The following is a 20357-nucleotide window of genomic DNA, read 5'->3' as shown; positions in this document are numbered from 1 at the left end:
CTTGCTTTTTTTCTGTAGATTGAATCTAACTTTTTGTCAACCATCCCTAGTTGACTAAGTAGTTCTGATGTGATTCCAATAGCACAATATGAATGATTCTTGACATTCTTAGGAATCAACTTGAGTTGGATATGAGATAGGCACATTTTCATAGAATTGGATCAAGGTTCTATGTTCAAGAACTCACCAAGACTAGTACCAAAACCCAAACTCACATGGAAGTTCCATGTATTGTCAAATTGAATCAAAAACAGCAACTAGAATTGAAGAAGAAGCAAAGATGAACTGCAGAAATTAAATGACCGAAGCAAAACTCAAAGGAAATAGAAATACCGAACTGAAAATGCAAGAACAACAAGGTAAGACATGAACATAAAAAGAGAAGGAAGGAAGGAGAAGAGAAAGCTCATGAAGATGGAGGAATGGTTGGATGATCACGCCACTTAGAGGATGGTGACTCCAAGATGAGTGTGCAAGCCGCCACTTGAGGTAACCATAGAACTCTCAAGATAAGACTAGTGAGGAAGGCACAAAGCTCTCCAATGCTCTCTCAAAAATTGAGTAGAGTTTCTCTAATCAAAATTCAAATCTCAAATGTACAAGGGCAACACCTTTATTTATAGCCTAGAGGTGCTGAAAATCAAGCTAAGAGAATTCAAAATTCCCTCATAAAAACAAATGCAACCGGCGCCTAAACCAAGTCATGAGGAAGGTGTGATCTCTTCTCTCACTTTGGTACCTCCTTATTTACTCCTACACCTATCTACTAACGCACCCCCCTCCTAAGACTCCTAACTAAAGAATAAAAGATGCTTTAACAATAGAGGTTTCTAATGTTTCCCTCTAAGCACCTTCAACCAAAGAAATTACAAAAAGAGAAAATAAACGTCCCCTAGCTCCTAAAGCTTTGAACATGCTTCTTGTAAGCCTTTGAGGTGGGCTTTGACCTCCATGGGCGTCCTCCATTTGAGCCTCAACCTCTTCTTGCTCTTGATGATTGGCCTCCATGTCCACTTGAGCTTGATCTCCATCAAGTTCCATCCTTCTCATCCTCCCGGTTTCCTCTAATCCTTCATCGTCATCCTTTCCATCCAGCTCCTCAATTTCGGATAGAATGCGTCTTTTATTTGATTCCACACAACCAAAAACATTTTTTTTCCACTCTTTAAGATCAACCTTCAAGAGTTTCAGCTTATCTTTGAGAATGGACATGCTATTACCTTGCATCTCATACGAATCCCATTTGTCCTTTACCATAACCTTAAAGGCCAGTTCCTTAAGCCACACATCAAAGGATTTGAATGTTTTAGGACCCCAGTCTTTAACACACGATTTCAATACTAAAGCATAGTGGTCTGATACCGTTCTTGGTTGTATATACTGCTTGGACGCTCACCATATCTAAAGCCACGCTTTAGACATAAGGAATCTATCTAATATGCTCTTAGCTGTGCCATTAGCCTTGTACCATGTATACTTCTTACCTACACAGGGGATGTCCAACAAACCATTATTTTCAATAAACCTGTTAAAACCATCAATCTCCTTCTTTTGGCTTGAACAACCTCCAATCCCTTTCCTTTTTTCTTCCCTCCGTACAACAATGAAATCACCACACACAACCAAAGCCAAGTTGCAATAAGATTGCTTTAATGCTGTTAAAACTTCCCACTGTACATAGACATTCACCACCACACACTGACGTTTTGTTTTAAGATGATACCCCACAATTGCGATAAAACCGGTTCCTACTATGTGAGTGCCATAAGAGAAAGCTTCTTTATGCCACATTGTTACTATGCTCCCTGCCCCATTGGTCCCTTCATTAAGAACCCAACCGATATTACTATCTCCCCATAACGAGTAACATCTAGCGTCTCTGAACGAGGGAGTTTTTCGTTTCCTGCAAACAAAGAAATTCAGCACCCTCCTTTTGACACAATATGGTTCAAATACCGTGCTTTCACCCCCCTCCCAAACCTCTAATGTTGAGGTTGACAATTATCATGGTAACTCCTTTGATCTACCCACCTGAGACCCCTTTTTGACATCATTGTCCCTTACCTCCATACGATCTAGTTCTCCAACCACGTTCCCCTCCTCCCCTGAACATTGCATACCCAGGTTTTGACCCATATCCCATATTCTGACCGATTCAGCAGCCTTATTTGTTAATTATTACTAGGAGGTGAGGATCATTCTTATTAGGAAATTTTTTTTATTATAAAATACTTTTTATTTTTAATATTAATGTCTAAAAACTAAAATTTTATTTAATAAACAAGATTGTTAAATTTTTGAATTCGTTGGCGTAGATAAACTCTCGTCGTCTTATTTATAACTTCTTCTATAAAATGTACTGTTAAAAGTTTAGAAAATAAGTCATATTTTAAAATATATTAATTGAAAATAGATTATGTTGAAGATTAATAATAATTATACAGGCTAACGATAATCTTTACAAAGAAAATAATTATTACTTTGTCGAAACTAGTTACGGAAACCCCAAACTCCAATTATTTCAACAACATCTGGAAGGGCGTCTATAAAGAATTCTTTATATTTTTCATGGCTGCGAATTTTATATACTAATTCTTTAATATAAAATATCAAATTATCCATTCCCAAATACTGTAGGTAGACAGTCGCAATAGTTGACGATGAAAATCAGGTATATACACCATTTATCTTCTTTGAATTTCAAAGCTCCCAAATCGCAATACCCACGAACACATCAAATAATAATATTTAACATTACATAAAAGAGATTGATTGTTGAAAAATACAAAAGAACATACATGCTATTTTTAAAAATATTGTTTATTTACATAAAAAAGAATGTTCTTGGTAAACAAAACACAGATGATGACCCATCAAGCTTAAGCAGCTTCACACTATGGTATTCATAGAAACAATAGCATAATCACACCAAAGTTTGTGGTTATAAATAGAAGGCAGTCCTCTGGCAAATACCCACACAGCAAACATCTTCTCCTTCTCTTCTGATATTATATATTCTTCCATTTCATTAGATTCCATTCATCATGGCTGTTTTCACCTTCGAAGACCAAACCACTTCTCCCGTGGCTCCAGCTACCCTTTACAAAGCTCTTGTGAAGGACGCCGATAACATCGTCCCAAAGGCCGTTGATTCCTTCAAGAGTGTTGAAATCGTTGAGGGCAACGGTGGCCCCGGAACCATCAAGAAGATCTCTTTCCTCGAGGGTACCATTTCATTCATCTTCTATATATTTTGTGTATATGCATTGCATTGACAGAACAACATATAAAATAAACTAACTGTGAATTGTGAATTGTGAATGGACAGATGGGGAGACAAAGTTTGTGTTGCACAAAATAGAAGGAATAGATGAGGCAAACTTGGGATACAGCTACAGCATAGTTGGAGGTGCTGCCTTGCCAGAGACTGCAGAGAAGATCACAATCGACTCCAAACTCAGTGATGGGCCCAACGGAGGATCAGTTGTAAAGTTGAGTATAAAATACCACAGCAAAGGAGATGCTCCACCCAATGAAGATGAGCTCAAAACTGGCAAAGCCAAGAGTGATGCTCTTTTCAAGGTCATCGAGGCTTACCTTTTGGCCAATGCTTGAATTATTACCAACGTCTTCTTTATCTTATAAACGTAACACTGTCTTTCCTTTCTTATTTTTATTTTCTCCTGTTGGGAAACATTTCCCATATTCTTGTATCTCACTTCATCAATAAATTATAAAAATCAAAACAAATTTTATAACTTTTCTTATGTTAATTGCGAGTTTAATTCTGTTATAAACTAGAAGAGATAAAAAAAGGCAAAGAATATAAGAATGAATATCTCTTCTATTATTTTATTTAAAATCAAAACAAATAGTATGAATATATACAAACATTACACTCATTATAGGTCTAACTAAAGAGAGAAAGAATTCTTGTAGTAAAGAATTAGAAAAAACACCATTAATATTAACATTCTTATAGTAATTCAATATTCTTTTAGTACCTTAAATTAAAATATTGCATAAATAGTTTCCATAATAAAAAAATATTCGTTTGACCCTTAACATGAAAAAAATTTATCCAGTCAATCAATATCATAGATAATAAATAATATTATTTTTAAATCCAAATCAGATTAAAAAGTATTATGTGAAAATTGTACAAATTATATTTTCTTATTTAAATTTAGACTAGCTAAATTCGTGATTAGATTTTAGGTAGGAGTTTATTTTATTTGTACCATTTTACAAGATTTGTTTAGAAAACTATTTAAACCAACTAAGAGCATTTCCGTGCATATAGAAAGCGACCATGTGTAAGCGAGATGACACGGTGGTATAGGAACTGGGGGTGCAGAAGGTAAAACGGGGTGGCGTGGTTATTGTTGGGTTATTATTGAGAGCGGGTGTTGGTGTTTGGGGGGAGAAGGATTGGGCCCCGCTGGATTTTTTGGTGGGTGCTTGTTTGGGGGAAAAATGTTGGAATATTTGATGTGGGTGGTGGTTGGTGGGCCAAGGTAATTTCTATGGTGTGGGGGTGGATATGAGAGGGTGGGAATATATTGGAAACATGTGTTGGATTTGGTGCGGGCTTTTGGGTGACGTTAGGGTATGGTGTTGGCAAAGGGGGTTGAAAGTGGGTTGTAGAATGGCATGGGAACCCCAAAGGGCAATGTTTGGAAAGAGAAAAGTTTTGTAACATTGAAAGTGGGTGCGTGACAACTACTTGTATTGAATGCGGCACAGAGTCACATGAAGGTGACGTAGGGTGTTGGTGATGTGGCATAGTCTGGGTCGTTGATGGAGAAGGTGTGGCGTGCTTTGATGGTGTGGGTAGATGGTTAAGTGCATTTACTTGTGGAAGTAAATGGGTAGGTGTGGGAGTAAATGGGCACGTGAAGCAGAGGTGGGTGGTTGGTGAAGGGATTTAATGAGGGTTGCTAATGGAGGACACGTAGCGTGTGTGGATGGGATCAGGGCTGTGTTAGGTGAGTTTGAAGTCTAACTTAGGGTTTCACATAGGTTTATGGTGGGAGGGTGCAAAAGGTGCGGGTTTATTTCCTGGTTAGGAGGGTGGTGGGGTAGAGGGGGTTTTGGTCCATGATATGGTTTGAGGAGAGATATGTGAAATACTGGGTGAACCTTGGAATCTGGTGGGAGAGCTAGTTCATAAGCCACTTCACCAATGCGTTCGGTAATAGGGTATGGGCATAGAATTTTCGGGAAAGCTTGTGGTGAGGGGAGTCGTTTTTGGTGGTAAGCCTGTCGTCGGAAGAGTACCCAATCGCTGACGGTGAAAACGTAATGACGTCGTCCAGTGTTCGCTGTCTTGGCCATGCGTTGTTGCGACAACGCCAGATTTGTCTTCAGTTGGTGCAATATCTTCGTTCGCTCATGGAGGGTGGTTTCCAGATTGGTTCCGATGCAGTGCCGCACACATAATCCGGGATAGATGGTGGTGGTCTTCCATAGAGCGCTTGGAACGGGGTTGTTTTATTGGCTGAATGGTAAGAAGAATTGTATCAAAACTCGGCGAGGTGTAAGTATTTGTACCAACTCTGCGGATGGTCACTAGTGAAACACCGAAGGTATATCTCTAAACTTCTGTTGATGACCTCGGTTTGACCGTCTGTTTGAGGGTGATAAGTCGTGCTAAATTTTAGTTTTGTGCCTTGTAGGTGAAAAAGCTCCTTCCAGAAGTTACTGAGGAAGAGCAGGTCTCGGTCTGAGATTATGGATTTCGGAATGCCATTCAACCTGCAGATCTCCACAGAAAGACGGTTGGCTAGTTGGAAAGCGGTGAAGGACGTGGGGAGGGTTATGAAATGAGCTGATTTTGAAAGTCGGCCACAGACCACCCAAATAACCGTATGACCGAAAGATGATGGTAAGTGAGTAATAAAATCAAGTTGTTAGTTCATCCCAAATTCTGGTTGGGGGGGGGGTATGAGTTCTAATAAGCCTAAGGGTTTTTTGTTGATGGGTTTGTTTTGTTGGCAGGGGAGGCACTCTTGATGAACAATTGTGTGTCTCTGTACATACCTGGCCAATAGAAAGAGGTAACTAAACGAGCTAGAGTGGCTTTGAGATCGGAATGCCCTGCGGATGGGGTTTCATGAAACTCGTGAAGAATGGATGGGTAGAGATTGGTTGCTAATGGAATGTAAAGTCTCTGGTCGTGGTACAGTAAGTCATTGTGAAAACTGAAATTTGAATTGGGAATACCTATCAATTTGTTTTTTTCTTGCTGTCCATTTGTTGTCTGATAGTATTTTTTTAATTTGGTGTTGAAGAGGAGATGGCTAAGAAAACTGAGGGTGGTGGCCTGGAAAGGAATTGACAGCTTGGTTGCGACGTCCGGGGCCGATAAAGGATATCAAAACTGTACCCAATAAGCCATGAAGCCGATTTTTGTTGTTCTAGTGTATGGCAAACGCTGGTAAGTAATCCCCTTAAACTTTGCTCGTCTGTGATAATTTGAAAGTGATTGCCAATGAGATAATGCCTCCATTTCTTCACAGGTTCAGTAATTGCTAGCATCCCTTTAACATATACTGAACTGCTTTGTTTCTTTGGACAAAGCTTTTTACTGAAGAAGGCAATAGGGTGCCCTACTTGAGATAAAACGATCCCAATGGCGGAATTGGAAGCGTCCGTTTCCACTACAAAAGGAATGGTGAAATCAGGGAGGTGCAAGATAGGAGGTGTAGTTAGGATATTTTTGAACTGTAGAAACGTTGTGTTGGCCATGTGATTCCATGTAAAAAAATTTAATTTGAGTAAATCCGTAAGTGGAGAGGCAAGAGTGGCATATCCGCGGATGAACTTCCGGTAAAACCCCGTAATGCCCAAAAACGCACGCAACGTAGTGAATGATTTGGGCTCGGGCCATTGTAGAATAGCTTGAATTTTTTCTGGATCTGGGGAAACTGTTCCCTATTGAATGATATGGCCCAAATATGCAACTGTAGGGGTTGCGAAATTGCATTTTGATTCCTTAACAAAAAAAGTGGTGAGTCTGAATTAATTGGAGAACAATGTTGAGATGTTGAATATGGTCTGTCATGGATGTACTGTAGATTAAGATGTCATCAAAGAAAACTAGTACAAAACGGCTTAAGTAAGGTCAGAGGAGGTCATTAATTGCAGCTTGAAAGGTAGACGGAGCATTAGATAAGCCAAATGGCATAACTAAAAACTCATAATCACCATCAAAGGTCCGAAAAGCTGTCTTGTGGCAGTCTGTGGGGTGTACCCGTATTTGGTAATAGCCAGATCTTAAGTCCAGCTTAGTGAACACACGTGCCTTAGTTAATTCATCCAAGAGTTCCTCAATCGTGGGGATAGGAAATCTATCCTTCACCCTAAGACCATTTAGAGCCCTGTAATCCACACAAAATCTCCATGATCCATCTTTTCTTTTTATGAGTATGACAGGGGAAGAGAAGAGGCTGGTACTTGGTCGTATGATGCCCTCATATAAAATTTCTTGAATGAGAGAAGTCATATTGTGTTTGTGGGTGTGGGGATAACGGTAGGGTTTAATATTTATGGGGGTGCAGTTTGGGATCAAGGGAATATGATGGTCATGAGGGCGGTGGGGAGGCAACCCGTAAGGAGGTGAGAAAACATAATGGTATGTATGGTGTAGGGTTTGATTCGCGGGGTGTATATTTGGTGGCGAAGTATTGGGGCATGGTAAGGGATCTGGTTGAAAGGTGAGCAAATGAAGTAATGTTATGGCTTTGGTATGTAGGAGGTGACAAATATTGGTGATAGAAGTGTGTGAGTCTAAGAGTTTGTTGGTTCCAACTAGGGTTATGAGGGTGACTTGGTGGTGGAAGGAGAGTTGTGGTGTAGAGAAATCTGCTTGTAAGGGTCTGAGGCAGTGCAACCAGTCCATTCCTAGGACTACATCTGCTCCTTCAATTGGGATGAGGTAAAATGGGATGGAAAACAATGATTTTGTATAGAAACAGTAACTGTAGGACTGAGATGTGTGCAATGATTTTTCTCGTCGTTTCCAACCATGATGGAAAAAGGTTTAATAGGAAGGGTGCAAAGGTTTAGGTGATGGGCTAGGCGAGGTTGGAGGTTATTCTGTGAACTCCCAGTCTCTATTAAAATGGTAATGGGTGTATGATGAATAAACCCTTGAAGTTTGAAGGTGTTGGTCGAGGGGGTTCCAGACAAAGCCTGGAGAGATAGGTGTACATGAGTAGGGTCCTTAGTGTCAGAAACAGTATTTAAGACGGTGAAGGTTTTGGGGGGGGGGGGGGGTTCTGGTGTAGGTTATTCATTAAGCAACAATAAGAAACATTTGGTGATACATTTGTGAATAGGGAAATTTTTTTGGTCACAATTGTAACATAAGCCAGCTGCTCTATGTTCTTGTAACTGGGTGGATGAAAGTTTTTTATAGGTAGAGAGGTGGGTGTAGTGGTTGTTGTTTGGGGTTGGAAAGGGGGACGTGGTGGTGGTAAAAGATGGGGGGATGGTTGTGGAATGATGGGGTTATGATAATATTTCCTTGAATCATGGATTTTAGATTCCAAGAGCTTTGCAAGGCCCACAGCTTGGGTGATTGAAGTAGATTGAAGAACAAAAATCTCTCTTCTGGTTTCTGGGACCAAACTTGAAATAAAACAATTGAGGATCATCTCAGGTGTGAGGCCCAAGACTCGATTGCACAATTTTTCAAAAGAGTTTTCGTACTCAGTGATTGTGCTATTTTGGCGGAGTTTGAACAACTCTGCTTGATGGTTGGCGTAAGTTGAGGGACCGAACCGGAGTTCTAAGGCACGACTAAATGAGAGTCAGTCACTTAATTGATGATTTTGGTACATCCATTTAAACCAACTAAGAGCATCTCCGCACATATAGAAAGCGACCATGTGTAAGCGAGATTCCCAAGTGATATTGTAAAATTGTAAAAACTGGTTAGCCAGATAAAGCCAATCTAGCGGATCCGATCCATCAAAGAAAGATAATTGGATTTTTGGGGGGCGGGGTAGGGTAGGAATCGTGGTAGGTGGCGTAATGGAAGGGGGGCAACAAACGTTGTTGTGGCAACGATGGAGGATGTAGGTTGTGAATTTATGGGTGGGGGTGAGACAGGGGTTATATGTGGAATAAAGAAGGTTGTAAAAGAACTGTTTGTTTCATTGGGGGAAGGTAACGGTGGTGGTATAGACGTGATATGAGTTGGATTGACACATTAATAAGAAACAACACTTTAAGGAGACCTAAGGTCATCTCAATGGAGGATAATGCCATCCAAGAGAGAAGCCAAACTCATTGAACAATGAGTGTCATGTCCTTATCATAAACACTTGGCGGAGTTGAAAGGAAAACAATAACAGAACAGAATGCTGAAAACAGAATTGGACTCGAGGAAGCTTAAGGAATCATCAATGGAGACATAGCCGTCCAAATGATGTTCCAAACTCAAATAAGAGTGTTATCTCCTTGTGAACATCCATGGAACAAGATTACAAATCAAAACTGAACCAAGAACACAAGGCACCGAATAGAAACTTAAGAAACAGCATATGAACACAAAATTAAACGGTGAAAAGATGAAGAACACTTAAGAACTCTAAAAACTACCGATTGAAAATGAAAATGGAGATGAAAGGAATGAAACTTAGGTGAATGAAGCTCGGTTGGAATGGGAATTGGAGTTGCTCACGCCACTTGGTGATGGAGTCCCAAGATGAGTGAAGGAAGCCGCCACTTGAAGCTCTCCAAAAGCTCACAAGATGAGACCAAGCAAGGAGATCCAAATCTCACACAAATCTCTCTCCAAATGAGTAGAGTTTCTCTATAGCAATTATCCAATTCTGAAATTTACAAAGGCAAGCACCTTATTTATAGCCTAAGAGGTGCTGAAATGAGAAGCTAATGAAATTCAAATTCCCCCCTAAATGACACTAAAATGGGCGCCAACTAGAGCATGAGGAAGGTGTGACTTCCTTTCTAGTTTTGGCACCTCCTATATTACACCTACACCCTCCCACTAAGTCACATGGACAATGTGACTCTCTAATACATTTACACCTATTTATTTAATATCCACACCACCTACAACTATACAAGAGAAATAAGAAGAGTCATCATTTGACACTCTTTTCCCAAAGCTCTTGCCATGCTCCTAGTGATTCTCTGGGCTTGGGCCCCATACTCCCCGGGTTGGAGAGAATTCGTCCACGAATTTGGAAAACCTGCATCAAAAGGAGTGAGATCAGTAACATTGAAAGAATTACTACCGAGATAAGTATTAGGCATATCTAACTCATAGGCATTATCATTAATCCTCTTGATGACTTGGAAAGGGCCATCACCACGAGGCATAAGTTTGGACTTCCTTAGAGAAGGAAATCTATCCTTTCTCAAATGAAGCCAAACCCAATCTCCGGGCTCAAAGATTGATGCCTTGCGCCTTTGGTTGGTAGTTTCAGCATACTGACCAACTTTCTTCTCAATTTGTAACTTGATGTGGTTATGCAAGTCTTTAATAAAAGAAGCCTTTTCAAAACCGTCCTTGCATAGAACCTCATCAAGTATAGGAATGGGAAGAAGATCTAGAGGTGTGAGGGGATTAAACCCATAAACAATTTCAAAAGGAGAATGGGCAGTGGTGGAATTTACTACCCTATTATAAGCAAACTCAACATGAGGTAGTAAATTCTCCCAAACCCTTGGATTCTCGGAAATAAAGCATCTCAACATTTGTCTCAAAGTTCTATTAACCACTTCAGTTTGACCATCAGTTTGAGGGTGGCAAGTAGTAGAAAAAAGAAGTTGTGTGCCAAGTTTCCCCCATAAGGTCCTCCAAAAGTGATTTAAGAACTTGGAATCCCTATCGGATACTATACTTCTAGGAAGTCCATGTAAACGAACAACTTTCTTAAAGAAGAGATTTGCAATATGGCATGCATCATCCACTTTGTGGCATGGAATAAAATGAGCCATTTTAGAAAAACGGTCCACTACCACAAAGATGGAATCCTTACCCTTCGATGTCTTGGGTAGTCCTAAGATAAAATCCATAGAAATATCAACCCAAGACATTGTTGGGATAGGAAGAGGGGTATATAAACCATGGGGTTGGACTTTAGATTTAGCTTTCCTACATGCTATACATTTATCACAGAAGCTATGTACGGATTTGCGCATGTGAGGCCAAAAGAAATGTTCATGCAATGTTTCTAAAGTCTTAGCTACCCCAAAATGTCCCATAAGCCCACCCTCATGAGCCTCTCTAACAAGAGATTGTCTTATAGATCCTTGGGGAACACAAAGTCTTTTTCCTTTAAAAAGAAAACCATTATGTAAGAAAAAGTCTTTGTGACCTCCCTTGGAACACTCTTGATGGATTAGAGAGAAATGTAGGTCATCATGATAAAGTTCCTTTATGTGATCAAATCCTAAATATCGAACATCCAAAACATTTAACAAGGTATATCTTCTTGAAAGAGCATCGACAACCACATTAATTTTACCTTGTTTATGTTTGATGACATAAGGAAATTGTTCAATAAACTCCACTCACTTAGCATGTCTCTTATTAAGCTTGCTTTGGCTTTTCAAATATTTAAGGGACTCGTGATCACTATGTTTCACAAATTCCTTTGGAAAAATATAATGTTGCCCATTTTGCAAAGCTCGAACAAGAGCATAAAGTTCTTTATCATAAGTGGAGTAATTAATATGACTCCCTTTGTGTTTCTCACTAAAATAAGCTATGGGGTGGCCCTCTTGAAGGAGAACAACCCCAATGCCTATATTAGAGGCATCACATTCTACTTCAAATGTCTTAGCAAAGTTAGGAAGGGCTAAAATGGGGGCTTTAGTCAATTTTTCCTTCAAAGTGTGAAAAGCGTTTTCTTGCTCTTGTCCCCACTTAAAAACCACATCCTTCTTTACTATGGCATTTAAAGGTGCGGCAATTGTACTAAAGTCTTTCACAAACCGCCTATAAAAACTAGCAAGTCCATGAAAGCTTCGTACCTCATTAACATTGGTGGGTGTAGGCCAATGTTGAATTGCTGCAACTTTTGTTTGATCTACATGCACCCATTTATGACTTACTACAAACCCTAGGAAGTCTATATGATCTAATGCAAAGAAAAATTTAGCATGATTAGCATATAACTTTAACTTCCTAAGAGTTCTAATACTTGTCTAACATGTGACTCATGATCTTCTAAAGACAAGCTATATATAAGAATATCATCAAAGTAAACCACAACAAACTTGCCAAGGAATGCTCTTAATACATGATGCATGAGTCGCATGAAGGTACTAGGAGCATTAGTCAAGCCAAAAGGCATGACTAACCACTCATATAAACCAAATTTGGTCTTAAAAGCGGTTTTCCATTCATCACCTTGTTTAATACGAATTTGATTGTAACCACTCTTAAGATCAATTTTGGAAAATATTTTAGACTCATGTAATTCATCCAACAAGTCATCTAACCTAGGAATGGGATGCCTATATTTGATGGTAATGTTATTTATAGCGCGACAATCCGTACACATCCTCCATGTCCCATCCTTTTCTGGGACAAGTATGACAGGCATAGCACATGGACTCATGCTATCTTGTACCCACCCCTTAGCTAATAAATCCTCAACTTGTTGTTGAATCTCTTTGGCCTCTTGAGGATTGGTCCTATATGCAGGGCGATTTGGTAAAGAAACCCCAGGCATGAAGTCTATTTGGTGTTCAATCCCTCTTAGAGGTGGTAAGCCTTTAGGAGGATCTTGAAACACATCTTCATATTCCTTTACCAAATTGTCCAAACATGTGGGACTATCCTTAGCCGACTCACATTCAATAGTCCTAGGAATAGCTAAAAAAATAGGCTTTTGAGTAACTATTACCTTTTTAACTTGTGGTGTGGATATGAGAAGGCTTCTCTTGGAACTTTTTTTATCATTTTCTTTCTCTCTCTTTTCTCTCATTTTAACTTGGTCCTCATGTACTTCCTTTGGAGAGAGAGACTTAAGAATGACTTTGTGCCCATGGAAGTTAAAAGAAATTTTGTTGGTAAAGCCATCATGAAAAACTTTTCTATCAAATTGTCATGGCCTACCTAAAAGAATATGTGTGGCTTCCATTGGGACTACATCACACAAGACCTCATCTTTATATTTACCAATAGAAAATGTAATGAGGACTTGCTTGTTAACAATAATCTCACCTACCTCACTTAACCATTGTAATTTGTAGGGCCTGGCATGAGAGATGGTAAATAATCCAAGCTTGTCTACCATTCTTGTGCTTGCCACATTAGCACAACTCCCCCCATCCACAATTAAAGAGCATACCCTATCATTAATAAGACACCTTGAATGAAAGATATTTTCTCTTTGACTTTCATCAAAGGGTTTTAAAACTTGTCCAAGCATGCGTCTTATTACCAATAGGTCACTCTCATGTGGGCTTTCACTCTCATTCTCACTAGGGGACCTAGAACGTGAGGAATGTTTAGAAGTTTCGGACTCATGCTCACTACCCACTACCCCATCATGCATATACATATTTCGTTTAGAAGGGCAATTAGAAGCAATATGTCCATAGCATAAGCATTTAAAACACTTCTTACTAGACGATTTAGTTGGTGATTTAGGCCTAGAAGTGGAAGTGGAAGGCTTAGAATCTCTAGGTTTGAAAGTAGAGTCCTTAGAAGGGAGATTTGAAAAAGAGCTATTTTTATTTTTCCAAGAAGAGTGGTAGTAGTTATCTTTAGAAGATTTTTTGAAAGCATTTTTCCTTGCAATTTGATTTTCAATTTTACTAGCAAGGTGAACTACATTTTGTAATGAAGAATATTCTTGTAGCTCTACCACGTCTTGAATGTCCCTTCGAAGGCCACTAACAAACCTAGCTATTTTAGCTTCCTCACTCTCATCCATATGAACTCTAATTAAAAGCGTGTCTAGTTGTTTAAAGTAATCATCCACACTTAGCGTGCCTTGATGAAACCTTTGGAGTTTCAACAATAGGTCTTTCCTAAAGTGTGGAGGCACAAATCTAGCGCGTAGACAAGCTTTGAAATCATCCCAAGAGACCACGAACGGTCTCTTGTGTAGGTCAATGTCCAATAGAGTTTGATGCCACCATTGCATAGCATAGTCTAAGAATTCTAAGGATGCTAATCTAACCCTATGATCATCAAACCATTTACATCAAATATTTGCTCAACCTTGGCCTCCCACCCTAAGTACACATTAGGATCACTCTCACCACTAAAGCTAGGTAGTTTTACATTAGGTGAATAAGGGTCAGCCACATGTTGGCGCCTCTCTTCATGGTGATGGTGTCTTCGTCGTTCATTGTCTCCATGATATCCATGGGAAGAGTGAGAAGTCCTTGAAGAATGTCGATGTTGATGATGATGTCTTCTCTCCCGGTTTTGATTGAATTCTTCGTGGGTTATTTCCAAGCTTTGGAGCCTTGCCTCCATTTGTTTTATCACATCAAGATATTGTGCATTTGATTGTCTAGCATTCTTTAAATCTTCAAAGAGAGCTGCCTTTTGAGGTGAGCAAGGTTTGGAGGATTCTCCACTAGAAAAATTATCCATGATAATAAAAGGCACAAAAACAGAAACAAACAATTAAGGAAACTTGTTAGCAAAATAAAGCAAAATGTAGCTTGCTGGAAAAGGCCAAAAGAATGTACTCAAACCACTCCAAGAAAAGTGTTCTTTCCTTAACCAAGCCTCTCTTGTGGATTGGATGAGCTTCAAATGAAAAATGTCAAAGCAAACCACACTCACTTAAGAACAAGTCACCACAAAACTTAGAGGAAACAAAAAGACAATCAAGAAAAGATATAAGCAAGAAAAGCTAAACCAAAACAGAAAGTAAGATATGAAAAAATTGGAAAAGAATATGAATTAAAGACAAGCAAGAAAAGTAAGGCACCAATGAAAGGATAGCACACAAAGGATTCCTAAAGAATAGTACTAGAATAGATGAAGAAAACAAAAAAACAATGCTACTGGAATTTTTTTTGTTAAAGTTGTGCGTGACTTAAAATATTTAACTGGAACTGGAGAAAAGGAACTGGAATGTGAAATTTTAACCAATGGAAATTCAAGATGTTATCTAAAAATTGGTACTGGAATCACTCAAAAACAGTACGCCAATTAATTGTAATAAATTTTGCAAAATCACTGCCAGATTACCGGTTTTTTTTCGGCAGAATTACACACGGTTCGTATTTCATTTATCATTTTTTTTTGTATTTTGAATTTTGATGTACTTCTTTTTTTCACTCTTTTGTTACACTTCAAACTACTTAAATACAGAATTTCAGAATTTTCCAGTAAGCACAGAAATTTTAATAACCAAACAGTCAGCACGTTTTTATGAAAAACAGAGGAACCTATACTGGAATGAAAAACAGAATTAAAGAAACTACAAAGACATAATAGAAATGATGTATAAAAACTTGTATAGATATAATACACAAGCATGAACTCAATACTAAAAAGAAAATGCACCAAAGGATCAAGAAAACAGAAACCAAAATTTGTACTCAAATAAAAGCAATCAACCAAAGATAGCAAGAAAAGTGCTACAAGGAATTGATGACATTATAGGAAAAAACATGACTAGACAAAACAAGTAGGGATTAAAAAATTTAAATGACTCAAGCACAATGAATTAACAACAATTAAAACAGCAAGAAATACTCAAAAAACACAAAAACAGAATCACTAATCACAAAAACAGAATCAAAGTGTCTAGCAACTCAAAAACAAATTTGCACACAACCATAGCTCTAGATACCGCATGATATGAGTTGGATTGACACTTTAACAAGAAACAACACTTTAAGGAGACTTAAGATCATCCCAATGGAGGATAATGCCATCCAAGAGAGAATCCAAACTCATTGAACAATGAGTGCCATGCCCTTATCACAAACACTTGGCGGAATTGAAAGGAAAACAAGAACAAAACAGAATGCTGAAAACAGAATTGAACTCAAGGAAGCTTAAGGAATCATCAATGGAGACATAGCCGTCCAAATGATGTTCCAAACTCAAATAAGAGTGTTATCTCCTTGTGAACATCCATGGAACAAGATTACAAATCAAAACAGAACCAAGAACAAAAGGCACCGAACAGAAACTTAAGAAACAACATATGAACACAAAATTAAACGGTGAAAAGATGAAGAACACTTAAGAACTCTAAAAACTACCGATTGAAAATGAAAATGGAGATGAAAGGAATGAAACTTAGGTGAATGAAGCTCGGTTGGAATGGGAATTGGAGTTGCTCACGCCACTTGGTGATGGAGTCCCAAGATGAGTGAAGGAAGCCGCCACTTGAAGCTCTCCAAAAGCTCACAAGATGAGACCAAGCAAGGAGATCCAAATCTCACACAAATCTCTCTCCAAATGAGTAGAGTTTCTCTATAGCAATTATCCAATTTTGAAATTTAGAAAGGCAAGCACCTTATTTATAGCCTAAGAGGTGCTGAAATGAGAAGCTAATGAAATTCAAATTCCCCCCTAAATGACACTAAAATGGGCGCCAACTAGAGCATGAGGAAGGTGTGACTTCCTTTCTAGTTTTGGCACCTCCTATATTACACCTACACCCTCTCACTAAGTCACATGGACAATGTGACTCTCTCTAATACATTTACACCTATTTATTTAATATCCACACCACCTACAACTATACAAGAGAAATAAGAAGAGTCATCATTTGACACTCTTTTCCCAAAGCTCTTGCCATGCTCCTAGTGATTCTTTGGGCTTGGGCCCCTTCTTGGGCTTGGGCGTCATGGGCTTGGGCGTCCTCTACTTGGTTTCCATCAAGACGTTAAGATGATATGGAGGGTGTGATTGACAACCTCTTGTTTGGAGTCCCAATCTTTTTGACGTGATTCTATTGTGTGGTGTAAGGAATTATAACGGGTTTCATGATGGTCATGGGTTTGCTGGATTTTTGTTTGGAGGTGGGCTAGTTTGTCTAAAATGGTTTGGAGGGTTTCCTCTAAATCTTTGATTGATTTGGGAGGCATGGAGGTAGGCTCAATGAAAGCACCAAATTGATACCGTGATGGAGCGGGGAATGGGAAGAACACAGAGAAATCTAGAAAAATAAGTGCTGGGATAGAGATATAACAAAATAAAAACATCTTTTTAGGATAAAAGTAACATAACCAAGAACCTGCATACTCTCCTAGTCTAGTGGGATATATAATATCCTTTGAAAAACTATTTGTCCTAATAGACAGCTGTGCTGGAAATACTAAAAAATATAACAGAAAATCCTAAGAAAAAAGGAGATCCAATCCCTACAAAAGACAAAAGAGATCCTTTTAGATATAATCATTTAACCAAATGAGCCTAGATAACCTTCTAATGGTCTTGTGCTTGTGAGTCGAGTATCAGTTTATTTTATTTGTACCATTTTACAAAATTTGTTTAGGAGTGGAAAAATAAGTTGATTGAGTTTTAAAAAAAGCATATAAACAACTCTATCCCGTTTTTAATTTGGTTTGACTTTAACTTCAACATCTTAAATTTGACTTTAAATAAAATATTGTTTGGAATAATATTGAATAAGATATCTATTGGTCAAACAAGACATGTTTTTGTTGATCTTAGCCAACTTATTTTCAAAATTTAATTTTATCCAATATAATTTTTTTTTAAAAATTTGTAAACTTTATACAAATTTAGCCAAAAACAACCAGCAGATGTAATAATTCAAGTTAAATTAGATTAATAAATTTTCACCATTTTAAATTGAGCAAAGTGATATTTTAAATTATAAAATACATTAGAGGTATCGTATATCGTATAAAAAAAAACATAATATGTATTATCTATATTGTAATTTTTTACCGACGACAAGTCATTGAGAGTAAAAATAATTAAAAAAAATTATTAAGTGAATAAAATCTGTTTCTACATTATTTTGATTAGTTTAGATTTGATTAATTGTTATTGTTAGCTTAATTTTGATTTAACTTTAACATTAAAATGCTGATATACCTAAAATTTTAGTATTTATTATTCTAGATAAATATTGCAATTTAATTTGTTGCCAATGTACTATGATCGTTGGAATTATTTACAAGTACAAGTTAAAAATAAAATATATTAAAATAATCAACATATTAATTTAGTTATAAGTCTAAATTGACTTAGTATATGAATCCTCTTTTTCTTCTATACTGGTTTACTTCGTCAATGATATAGATATAAAAACTACAACAAAATAGTAGATTAACTACGTAAGTGTTTTTGTACCGGTGACGATCGTACGACTGATGTCACATTTCGGTTCTCATCACTGGGTCAACCGAAGTTAAGGTCTACATCACTGATGTCACAGCCTTTGCATGTAGCTGGCTGCTAGCTTGGATGAGCTCAGGAAGAGAACTGCCAAGTACATGCAATTGGAGGAATTGAGAGAGTTCCGCAACCAGGCCCGGGTGGAGGCCAGTGGCGAGAAGGGGAAGGAAGAGAAAGAACATTAGGGTCGATCGGCCAATCGGGAAGGCAGGCGCAGAGATAACCGAGGCAGCCGATTCTCAAGATATACCCCCTTGACGACCGAGAGGGGGAGGATCCTAGATGAGGCTCTCAGCGCCGAGCTAATCCCTCCACCCAGGAAGACATCAAGCCTAGAGAATGTCGACTGTAGGAAGCGGTGTCGGTACCATAGGAATAACGGACATTCCAAGACCCTTAAGGATAAGATAGAATAACTTATCCAGGTTGGGCACCTGCAACGATTCGTCCAAGGATCCTTAGCACCGCATCACATCGGCGTTTGCAACACTCGCACCACTAGCGAACCACCGTGTCACCCACTATAGCACCATCGTACCTCCAGAGGCACTGTCCTGCTGCCACCCACCACAACCACAAGCCAAATAGTGTCTGTGAACCCCTTGTCGTGCCACCGCATATCAAACCCTAGCCACATTGTAACCCTTCGTTAGAGAGAACAAATTCCCAATTTTACCCTTTACGTCACCTCTTTATAAATTTATGTTTACCATCAAAATATTTGAATAATGATTGATAACTTCTTCATCAAATATAAATTAAAACTATTAAGATGTATGTTATCAAAATATTGTACACATATTGTTTTCCAGTCCTTCTATTGAAGTGTTTCAACACAACTACTTTGATAAAAAATTCTTTCAGATTCAAAATAATTTTTCACAGCAGATTCATTCTCATTATTGAATTTAATAATTTTAACTTAGATGACAAACAATTTTTTCACACAGGCTATAAAGTTTAATGTATGGAGGATTCATATTTATTTTGCATCAAGTAGATCCAAGTATAAATGGTTCTTCTTGCAGATAATCGATTATGAACCATAAATAAACTATTATGTTAGTTAAATTTGTAATGCTTTTTATCACAAATAATCGATTATTAATAGTGAATAATCTATTATCGTTGTTCAAAATGCTTTTTGGATTACATGAAGAACATAAAAACTTAAAACTCTTTCAAAATGCTTTAAAAAGAAAGGTCTTTAATTTTTTTTAAATAAATATTTTTAAAAATGTCTTAGTGGCTTCCTAAAGTAAAAGTTTTTTTTTTTGGAGTATTATACATTACATCTTGTTTGAAAAAGAATTTTTCATGATTCATAAAAAGGGTGATATGATATTATAGAGTTTTCATCTTGTTCGTATTGATAATGTATTGTGTGTGTTTTGCAATAGGAAAATAAAATTTTTTGATCATTTATTCTTTGAATTCATTATTGTATGGTCAATTTGCACTAGTGCAGAAACACTAATATATAACAGCTAATATATAGCGTTTCACTGTCAAACGTCGTCCATCAAAACATGATGTCATTTTTGAAATTAAAACGGGTAAATAGATGACGGTTCCTCTTACAACCGCCCTATATTTAAGTCACAAAGAGAATAGATGGCGGTTGTGAGGGTAGATCCTTCGTTTATTATGATGCGTTCTAGTAGAGACGGTGGTTTTACCCCACAATCGTCATCTTACCCTTTGTTATTACCCTAATTCGAAGCCCACGCCACTTATGCTTTCGTTCTCTACGATCTCTTTTCTTCTTCTTTGCGCTCTCTCTTCATTTCGTTTCAACTTTCTTTTCACTCATTGCCTTTGTAAGTTCTTCCTACCCTCACTGCTTATTCTTCCACTTTCGTTCTCTGTTTATTCTTCCTCCATTTTTCCATTAGTTCATTGTACAAGGTTCTTGTGTGCTTCCTCATGACTGTTCTTGTTCTCGTTTATGTTATTGCTCCAATTTCCCTCCACCGCCCTCTGCTTTCACTCCACCACTGCAATCACCGCTGCAATT

The 20357-nt window shown here is 38.0% G+C and overlaps 1 protein-coding gene and 1 long non-coding RNA gene across 2 annotated transcripts; both read left to right on the top strand.

Moving 5' to 3' along the window:
- The first annotated feature begins 2912 nt into the window (after positions 1-2912).
- On the top strand, positions 2913-3758 carry LOC137839031 (pathogenesis-related protein 2-like). The gene is made up of 2 exons (XM_068648159.1): positions 2913-3225; positions 3329-3758. The coding sequence occupies exons 1-2, from the start codon at positions 3045-3047 to the stop codon at positions 3613-3615; spliced, it is 468 nt and encodes a 155-aa protein (XP_068504260.1). The 5' UTR covers positions 2913-3044; the 3' UTR covers positions 3616-3758.
- A 2242-nt stretch (positions 3759-6000) lies between these two features.
- Positions 6001-6999, top strand: LOC137805848 (uncharacterized). The gene is made up of 3 exons (XR_011080252.1): positions 6001-6186; positions 6294-6439; positions 6522-6999. It is a non-coding gene; the product is annotated as an uncharacterized lncRNA (long non-coding RNA).
- The last annotated feature ends 13358 nt before the right edge of the window (positions 7000-20357 follow it).

Source organism: Phaseolus vulgaris, chromosome 3, assembly GCF_000499845.2.
Source record: "Phaseolus vulgaris cultivar G19833 chromosome 3, P. vulgaris v2.0, whole genome shotgun sequence".
Classification (NCBI taxonomy): domain Eukaryota; kingdom Viridiplantae; phylum Streptophyta; class Magnoliopsida; order Fabales; family Fabaceae; genus Phaseolus; species Phaseolus vulgaris.
The sequence above is the reverse complement of the archived record's forward strand: the minus strand, read 5'-3'. Positions and strand labels throughout refer to the sequence as shown.

Excerpts from the sequence above, each read along its gene's own strand:
- LOC137839031 (XM_068648159.1), top strand. The coding sequence starts at position 3,045 with ATGGCTGTTTTCACCTTCGAAGACCAAACCACTTCTCCCGTGGCTCCA. Across the intron at positions 3,226-3,328 it reads GAAGATCTCTTTCCTCGAGG|ATGGGGAGACAAAGTTTGTG; the intron begins GTACCATTTCAT and ends GTGAATGGACAG.